Source organism: Dermochelys coriacea, chromosome 5 (assembly GCF_009764565.3).
Source record: "Dermochelys coriacea isolate rDerCor1 chromosome 5, rDerCor1.pri.v4, whole genome shotgun sequence".
Taxonomy (NCBI): Eukaryota; Metazoa; Chordata; order Testudines; family Dermochelyidae; genus Dermochelys; species Dermochelys coriacea.
Window position 1 is genome coordinate 131,334,351 of NC_050072.1, and position 9,867 is coordinate 131,344,217.

The 9,867-nt window shown below is 43.5% G+C and overlaps 1 protein-coding gene across 2 annotated transcripts in view; it reads left to right on the forward strand.

Annotated features, from left to right (window-relative positions):
- The window catches only part of CHRNA6 (cholinergic receptor nicotinic alpha 6 subunit), an 84,409-nt gene extending 76,802 nt beyond the window's left edge, over positions 1-7,607 (forward strand). For both annotated transcript variants that reach the window (XM_043514864.1, XM_043514865.1), the window contains 3 exons: positions 611-720; positions 826-1,804; positions 5,819-7,607. In XM_043514864.1, coding sequence (XP_043370799.1) covers positions 611-720; positions 826-1,804; positions 5,819-5,941 — 1,212 coding nt within the window. In that variant the 3' untranslated portion in view covers positions 5,942-7,607. The remainder of the gene's footprint in view (positions 1-610; positions 721-825; positions 1,805-5,818) is intronic.
- The last annotated feature ends 2,260 nt before the right edge of the window (positions 7,608-9,867 follow it).

Sequence of the window (9,867 nt, forward strand, 5' to 3'; positions counted from 1 at the left end):
AAGGTGGTGTGCTCCAGTGAAAGGCACTAGTCTGGAACTCGATAGACCTGGGTTCTATTCTTTGCTCAGCCATTGACGTGGTGGGTGACTTTGGATAGATTACTTCCCCTCTCTGTACCTTTGTTTCCCCTTCCTTGCTTTGTCTGCCTTGTCTATATAGACTGTAAATCCTCCAAGACAGGGACTGTTCTGTATGTGTATGTACAACCCTGACCTTGGTTGGGTCTCTAGGCAATACTGTAATCATAAGGACAGCAGGCCCCGTGTCTCCTGCCAGTATGACAGAAGGACCTCCACACAAGACTTGCATAGATCAACGTGGCTGCTGGCTATGGAGAAGCAGCAAGCCCGAAGACAGGCCACAGCAATGATCCACAGGAGTTGGAACGTCAACCCGATGCAAGTGAGGATGGCGTAAACATGAGCAGTACTCTTGTGTACTGTACACACGACTGTTAAGTTAATTAACTTAAGAGGCTGCATTGCGTCCCAAAGCTCTCAAAGTGCTGGGCCTTAGCTTCCCTAGGGATGCACTGCACCTTTTCCAGGAAAATCATTAAGCCCGAGTTGAAAACACTAGGCTTAAAATAATTATTTTTCCTTCCTTTAGATTTGGAATGACTATAAATTGCGATGGGATCCAATGGAATATGGTGGAATTGAATTTGTCCGGGTGCCAGCGGATAAAATTTGGAAACCTGATATCGTCTTGTATAACAAGTATAATGCTTTTTATGTTTGCCATCTTTCAAAGGTCACCGTTTTATATAAGATGCTGTTTCACTTCCATGTTCGTATTGTTTATATTGTCGTTTGTATTTCTAGTGCTGTTGGGGATTTTCAAGTCGAAAGCAAGACCAAAGCTCTTCTTAAATATGATGGGGTGATCACTTGGACTCCACCTGCTATTTTTAAAAGCTCCTGTCCTATGGATATCACATTTTTCCCCTTTGATCACCAGAATTGTTCACTGAAGTTTGGCTCTTGGACATATGATAAAGCCAAAATTGACCTCCTGATTATTGGATCCAAAGTGGATATGAATGATCTTTGGGAAAACAGTGAATGGGAAATAGTTGATGCTTCTGGCTATAAACACGATATAAAATATAATTGTTGTGAAGAGATCTATACAGATATAACATACTCCTTTTATATACGAAGGCTACCCATGTTTTACACCATTAATCTGATCATTCCCTGTCTCTTCATTTCATTCCTAACTCTGTTAGTCTTTTACCTTCCATCTGACTGTGGGGAGAAGGTTACCCTCTGCATCTCAGTACTACTTTCTCTGACTGTATTCTTGTTGGTGATCACAGAGATAATCCCATCAACCTCTCTTGTAATTCCACTGGTTGGCGAATACCTGCTCTTCACTATGATATTTGTGACCCTATCAATTGTCATCACAGTGTTTGTGCTGAACATCCATTACAGGACTCCAACCACACATAACATGCCCAATTGGGTAAAAGGCGTCTTTCTCAAGCTTCTCCCCAAAGTCCTGATGATGACGAGACCTCTAGACCAACAGAAGGAAGCCAGCTCTAAAAAGAGTAAAAAATGGCTTGCCACTAAATCTGGCAAAATTAAGCAATATGGAGATGTTAAATTATACAAGGAGCAGAGATGCTACCACTGTGACAAGGTGAACGAACTTGCTACCGACAAAAGAAGATTGAGCCCTCAGCCAATTGAATGGGGGACGGAGCACGTCGAGTACTCTGCTGAAGTCAGCGAGGTAATCAGCAGTGTTCAGTTCATCGCTGAAAATATGAGGAGACAAAATGAAACTAAAGAGGTAAGAGAGTTATTCGCACTGCCTGTGAACCTGCACTGCATTGTGAATCTTCCACTCCTGGCAGGGAGCGGTTGCGTGCATGAGATGTCCCACTGAAGTCACCGGTGCTGTTCTGTACCTTTCCAAAAAGTTACCAGATTTGTTTGGAGTGGTTTTTTAGTGTTGCTGCTTACTGTTCAGGGTTCTGCAGTTGTCTCTATGTTTACAGACTTCACTCCTAGAATGGACCCATCATCTGGAGCCACCCGTGTACATAGGTTCAGATTTCCCAAGTAGTACCTTACCAGCACTTTCACAGGCCTAAATTTTCCTCGGTGGAAAGTGATTTTGGGAGCCTCCATTTTTGGGGGCCCAACTTGAAACGCCTTAAAAGGGGCCTGATTTTCAGAGGGTGGGTGCTGGTCACTTTCTGAAAATAAGGCCCCTTTAAGGGGTTTCAAATTGGGATCCCAAAAACTGAGGTACCAAAATCACTAATGGCTGTTTGAAAATTGTGGCTGCAGAGGTCTCAGTTTCTTCATGGCTGTCCAATCCTTTCTCTTTAGTTAAGGTATCATAGACTTCGCCCCCCACATCCGTTACTAGCACCTCTCTTCCTTCCCATTTATTTGTAGAAGCGCTTCTTCTTCCCTAGAATCCCAGCGCAGTATCGCCTCAGTCTACATTTGGGGCCTGTGTCTTTCCCGGTAAGCTTTAACTGATGCCCTAATCTTGTGTAGCAGACTCAGGACTCCTCTGCTGGGAGTTAAAGGGGCTTTTCTTTCTTGAATGCTCCTTTCTCACAGCAGTTATAATGGGTTCTAATGCTTCCTTCCTCCCCCCCGCTCACAAGAGGCTCAGTCTTAAAAAAATGCTGAGAGGAGGGTTGGCAATTAAGGTGCAGAATCTGGATTCAGTTTGTTCTTCTGCGACAGACGTCCTGTGTGTCTTCGGGCAAGTCACTTAGGGGTCGAGTCACCAAGAAGTGTAGGTGTAGTGATGCTGAGCGTCACGTTTAGGCCCTTAGATGATCACTGGGATAAACAAAGCATGGGTTATGTGCCTAAGCTCCGTATGCAACGAATAGGGAGAAGCAAGCGCCTTAGAATGGAATAGGATTCACAAAAGCCCTCACGCTAGGTGGCTGCTCACCAGAGGCCAAGCCGAGGGCTGAGTGCTAAGCCCCGCCTCCCTCTGCCTGGGATTCTTAGCAGGCTTCGAGGTGGAGGGATTAAGTAGCCAAAAATAAGAAGGGTTTTAAAAACAAGCCTCGGTGTTCGACTAATGAGTTTGCTTGTGCAGAATAATGAATTTTTATCCCAACTGAGACAGATGTCGTAGGATGTGAGGCTCTGAGGGCAGTTTAGAATTCTAGGAACTCAAGGGCAGGATCCTCAGCAGGTGTAAATAAGGGCAGCTCCACTGAACTTAATTCAGCTTCGTTGGTTTATACCAGCTGGCCGTCTGACCGCCAGCGCTGGCAGAGAAGGTGAGCAGAGGCCAGATTGTGGGTCTGAAGGAGCTGGATCCCCGAAAGGGTAGGGGCTTTTGAGCAGGGCTAGATCAAGGAAGAGGCACAACCGGACATACCTAAGGCTCCTGGAGTCACATGAGCTCGGAGTCCCAACTGTCATTTAAAAAAATGGTTTCAAGCCTTGATGGATGCCAAGAAAAACCTGGCAATATGACCTATTGTCACTGATGCCTGACTGAGTCTGCAGGCAGCCTGAAATGATAGTTCTCAGGGGTGTGAGCTGTACCAGACAGCTCAGCTCTGAAAGCTGCTGCCAGCTCAAGAAGGGTCATGGCCGTGGTGTGGGGCTGGGACCATCGCTGTCCCATGTGAGGTACGACTCTGGCCCTGGATTGTCACTCTGCAGCAGGACCCCCAGGAATTCTGGCACACTAGGCCAGAGTGTGGCCTGGAGCCTGAGGAAGTGAACGCTGGATCGGGGCTTTGCCACCCTTTGAAAGGGCATAGAATGCATGTCTTTCCCTCCAGAGTGTAACATTGCATTACCAAACTCTGTAACCAGTGCTTGTGGACTATGGTAGGGCAGGTTCACTGGTGCATTTCAGCTAACTCAAGATGACAGCAGCTTTGCATTCCGAGGACTTTTGCTTCTGTTCAAATGGGGGGCATTCTTTGGCAAGCTTTGACTTAATCCTTCGTACGCATCAGAACAACTCTTGCTGCTTAGGCCCAGCAAGGAGAGAAGGCTGGAAGGTGTCAAAAACCGGTGTCAAAAGAACAGCAGCACTTTGAAATGTGGACAAAGTGTTACAGAAATTGAGGCTGTAAAAGTGGCTGTATTTGCATTCACACAGAGCACAGCAGCAAGCTTTGGAAGTAGCAAAAGTGCCGTAAATATAAGAAACGAGGTAGTTGAGATACTGTAGTGTATTGGGCCAACTAGTTTTCGTGAGAGAGACAAGCATCTTAGCTTACACTTATCTCTTCTTCCGGGCTGGGAAGGGAACCTCACAGCTAAAAGCAAGGTGGAGCACATTGCTTATCATGAGGAGGTCCAGCTGGTCCACCTTGCATTTAGCAGCAACATTCAGAGTTAGTTTGCCAAGTCTGAAGAAGAGCTCTGGGTAACTTGAAAGCTTGTCTCTCCCCGAACTGATCTTGGTCCACTGAAAGATATTGCATCACCCGCCTTGTCTCTCTGCAATCCTGGGACGGACCCGGCTACCACAACCCTGCATATAAAACTGAGAAGGCTGCTGAAAAGGGAAGGAGACATAAAAGGGACAATGTCAGCTCAGAGTTAGCCACAAAAAAAATAATATTCCAGGGCTAAGTACCAGTGAAAACGAGCCTCAGAAGGCCTAGGTGGGTCAGTTTTGTTTGGATACAGCTTCTCTATGTTTTATATTTACTTTCTGAACTTGCTGAGTCAGCAAAATGGAGCTAGAAATCTTGCAGAAACAGCCTCTCTCATGTGAATGCCAGTAGATCCTGCTGATATGCTGGCCAGAAATATCATAAGCACAGGGCAGAGGCCAAATATATTCACCGTGCCAGTCTTAGGCCTGACATACGTGCTGCTGGTGCTTTGTTTTCACTTTTAATTTGATGGTTTTGCTAATAATAGATGGCGACGGTTTAAGGCTTAAGACGGTTTAAGATTTTAATGGACAATAGCATCCTGTTTGGTTTGTAGTCCATTGATTGTCCTGAAAGCACTTAGGCCCCAATTAAGAAAAGCACTTGAGCACATGCTTGGCTCAATCATTTAAGAACTTTGCTATATATTACAGGTCTGATTCCCCATTTTGGACTGACATTGGTGGAGTTTGACCAGGACAATTGCGGAATATCACAGTGGTGAATTAGGCCGCAGATGTGAACAGTCTCTTGAATAAGCTGTTCGGCCAAATTCTTCCGTTACACCAGTAGAAATCTGGAGGAACAAACTCCATTTGCTTCACTGGATTTCCAACAGTGTAACTGAGAGCAGGGTTTGACTAATTTCCTCTATTTTCTTATTTGTTGCAACATTTTTTCTCTTTCCTTTTGTAGGTTTTTGAGCTTTTTGGTTTTTATCCTAACCGTGAACTAATGAGATTGATTCTTATAGCCCATATTTTTTCCCTGCCTTAAAGTCTTAGAGTCAAATTCTGCTCTCCAATTCATCAGTTAATCTGGATTTACATGGGTATACCTGAATCTAATCCTACGGCTATCATCTACCGTGGTTCTGTTGTTTGCAGCTGATGCAACAAACTTAGCCAAGGGTTTGCAGTTGTGTCCAAGGTTTTTCAAAAGTCATTTGTGATTTTTGAGTGCCCAACTTTAGGCACATTGAAGGGCTGAGTATTCACTCTCAGGAAATCAGGCCCCTTTGAACATCCAAAAATTGAGGCAAGCATTAGTCACTTTTGTAAATTTCATAGCTCATGTGTATTCTTCTTCCCGACTCTCACAACTCCCTTACTCAATATAATTATTTCTAGCAGGGGATCAAATGAACCCATGACATGTATAGTATGTTTAATGTGGTTAATCCTTTTTTTTCTGCATTGCAGGTGGAGGATGACTGGAAATACGTGGCTATGGTGATAGACAGGATGTTCCTTTGGGTATTCATCGTTCTCTGTGTGTTTGGAACAGGAGGGTTATTTCTGCAGCCACTGATAGCAGACACATAATGCTGGCTGGCTTTTGTTTAGTCCGATTCCATACTTTTTTGAAGATTCAGACATCTCCTCCACTTTCTGTTGTTACACTCGGCTCATCCTCCAAGGGTCTGCAAAGCACTGCTGTTAAGATGATGTTCCCTCTGGCTAAGAGATCAGGGTGTGGCTTCCTCTTGCAACAGTCAAAGGGCGAGAGAAGGCATTTCATCCTGCATTCAGTTTCAGACTGTAGCATATCACCGTCGAATGCCACTGACTGACTTCAAGGGTTGTCTGCCGGCTCTCCACCGGGCTGATGACACCATAAAATGACTGGGCATGTTGCACATACACTGATGATCCCTTTGGGGATGTCTGTGGCAACACCTGCTCCCCTAGGAGGAGATTTTCAAAATCCATCGGCCTAACTTTGCTCCAACAGAAGCAGAGCTAGGCTAGTGGGAATTTTACCATTGCCTCAATTGAACTCAGAGTTAGGCCAGCGCTGGACCCCTGGAAAATCCCCTGCCTAAATGTATTCTAGATCTCTTGCTTCTGCCAACAAGCACACCCTAAACATTGTATGTGTTTATTTTGCTGTCTTTATATCCATTTAGTACTCTTCACTTACAGCACTCGGATTACGCATGACAATAGAGCTGAATGTGTTGATGTTTTGTTGTATTATTACAGTGAAGCCATCAATGTGAAAAAAAGTACTATAAAAACCAAAATATGACCAGAGTGGTCAACAGGTGGACCACGAGCCAAATCCGACCCGCCAGATGCTTTTGAATGGACCCTGAAATATTTTTATTTACTTATCATTATTATTATTATGATTATAATTATTGTTAATTTTTTTATTATTTTCTCTGGAATTTGGACCTTGACTATACTTTAAACAAGAAATTTGGACCTTGGCAAAAAATAATTGACTAACTCTGAAACAGACCAATGGGGACCCAATTCAAGAAAAAAGCTCTCCATCTTCTGCATTGTGACCAACTTAAGGTCCTGATTCAGCGAAGCTGTTAATCACAGGGCTTAATTTTAAGTTTATGAATACATTCCATGGAAGTCAACCAGACGTAAGCAAATGCTTCAGTCCTGCAAAGACATGTGGTTAACTTTTTGCACTACACATAGGCCCATTGACTTCAATTATACCATTCACAGTGGATAAAATTAAACATGTGTGTAAATTAAGTGTGGAGATATTTTTACACCTTTTCCTGGTTTAACACAGGGTCTCTGCCTGGACATGTTCCTTAGGACTCAAGCCTGCATCCCTTATTAAGAGACAAAATGTCCATTGAAGTCAGTGGATGTTTTTAGTGATATAAGCAATGGAAGAGCCTGTCTCTTTCATGGGAAAAGATTTCTGACTATGACCTGGGTACAGTGGCCATGTGCTGTCCTTGATGCATGCAATATGTAGATAAAAGTTCTGATTGTCAGAGTTTCCTGGACTGATGCAATTTCTTATAACAAAAGAACATTTTTTAAAATAATATAACACAGTTAGCAGGTACTTAAGAACTCGGATTACTTAAAAGATTGTTTATTTCAAATGAGTATAGATCACTGAGTAGAGGGGTTTGATTTATGCCATAAATCAACACGGGCATGAAAAAAAATATCATTTTCCTATTACAGTATTTGAAGTGTATAGCAGGAAAATTATATTCCTTAAATATAATAATACAACCAGTGTTGTTTGTGACATAGTAGCATGCTGCTCAGTCATGTACCATGACTGCTATGCAGATGTTTGACCACGCATGCTTTATCTCATTAGCCATTACTTAAAAAAGCCTCTGGAGCACGCCTATTTGAGGAATATTTGTGGTTTTTTTAATGAGGACTTGAAGGGATACTGTCAAGTAGAATTATTTTTTTGAATTCACTGAATTGTGGATGGAAAGGGCAGTTGGGGCCTGAATTCTGATATTGGTGCATGGGCAGTGCCTGCTCTCTACCATTTACATTACTGTTATTTGCAAACAAACAGAAGCCAGATAAGGAAAGAGTTGCAGTTGAAAGTGTAAAGCAGTACTTGTGGCAGCTTAGAGACTAACAAATTTATTAGAGAATAAGCTTTCGTGAGCTACAGCTCACTTCATCGGATGCATTTCGATGAAGTGAGCTGTCGCTCACGAAAGCTTAAGCTCTAATAAATTTGTTAGTCTGTAAGGGGCCACAAGTACTGCTTTTCTTTTTGCGAATACAGAATAACCCGGCTGCTACTGTGAACCTGTCGATTGAAAGTGTGTTTCAGTGGAGGCCAGGGCCCAGAAGCTAACACCTCAGAAACAATAGGATACTTTCTTTAACACAAATTTTAGAGAATAGTGTTAAAAATTTCTGAAAATGTGTAGTTAAGGCATCCAGCCACTTATCAGCCCTCAGTGTCACCCCACCTAACTTACACCTCCACTTCTCCATCAAACACCCTTCCTCACTATAGATCCAGGGGACTAAGGGACCCCTCTGTACGCAGCTGGCAATCCAGCTTGTTGAACTCTAGCTCAGGTGAAAGGCGTGAGTTTGGTGTTTCACGGTGGCAAGTATTTTGTTGCAGTAAGTGCAACTTGTCCAATATTGGTGGCCACGTGATGACATTGACATTGGTGATGTTAAACGGCTTAAAAGCTGGCTACCTGATAGGTCCCAAAAAGTAATTGCAAAGGGGAATCATCACTGAGCAGGTGTGTTATTAATGGGGTCCCACACGCACCAGTTCTTCGTATTTTTATCAATGACCTAGAGGAAAACAAAAAATCACGAATAAAGTTTGCAGAGGATACAGAAATGGAAGGGGATGGTAATGATTATGAAGAGAGATCAGTGATCCAGAACCATCTTCATTCCTTGGTAACTCGGCACAGCCAAGTAATATGGACATTTAATACAGCTAACTATAAAGGTATACATATAAAGTGGATAGAAAGCTGGCTAGATCATCAGGCTCAATGGGCAGTGATCAATGGCTCCATGTCTAGTTGGCAGCCGGCATCAAGCGGAGTGGTCCAGGGGTCAGTCCTGCGACTAGTTTTGTTCAACATCGTCATTAATGATGTGGATGATGAGCTGGATTTCACCCTCAGCAAGTTCGCGGATGACACTAAGCTGGGGGGAGAGGTAGAAAGGATGGAATCTAGGGATAGGGTCCAGAGTGACCTATACAAATTGGAGGAGGTCTAACTTGAATATTAGGAAAATCTATTTCACTAGGAGGGTGGTGAAGCACTGGAATGGGTTCCCTAGGGTAGTGGTGGAATCTTGACCTTAGAGGTTTTAAGGCCCAGCTTGACAGAATGATTTAGTTGGGAATTGGTCCTGCTTTGAGCAGGGGGTTGGACTAGATGACCTCCAGAGATCTCTTCCAACCCTGATATTCTATGATTCTACATCTAGGAAGAAAGAACATAGGCCGTACAGATAAGATGGCGCTCTATCCTAGGAAGCAGTGTCTGTGAACAAGATTTGGGGATTGTGGTGGAAAAGCAGTTGAACAGTTGAACATAGTGGTCAAAAGAGCTAATGTGATTCTGAGAGGCATAAACATGGGACTCTCAATTAGGCATAGAGAGATTCTTTTACCTCCGAATTTGTCTCTGCTGTGGTTGTTAGTGGAATATTGTGTCCTGTTCTGGTATCCACAATTCAAGAAGGATATTGGCAAATTGGTGAGGGGTCAGTGAAAAGCAATGAGATTGTTATGCTAAATAGGTTCATTGAGTCTTTCAGTACAGGACATATTTTCTAATCCTTCAGTCAAAGAGAAGCTTAAGTGGTGCAGACAGCTACAGCGGCACAGGAGCTAGCAAACAGAGCTCTAAATAGGGGAGTTTGAGTGGGAGTTTGAAAGGGGAGTTTGTGTTGCGGTGCCTGTTTGGGGTTTGTTTTGCTGTGGGGGGGGGTGGTCTTTTTGTGTGGCTTGGATTTCCCAGATT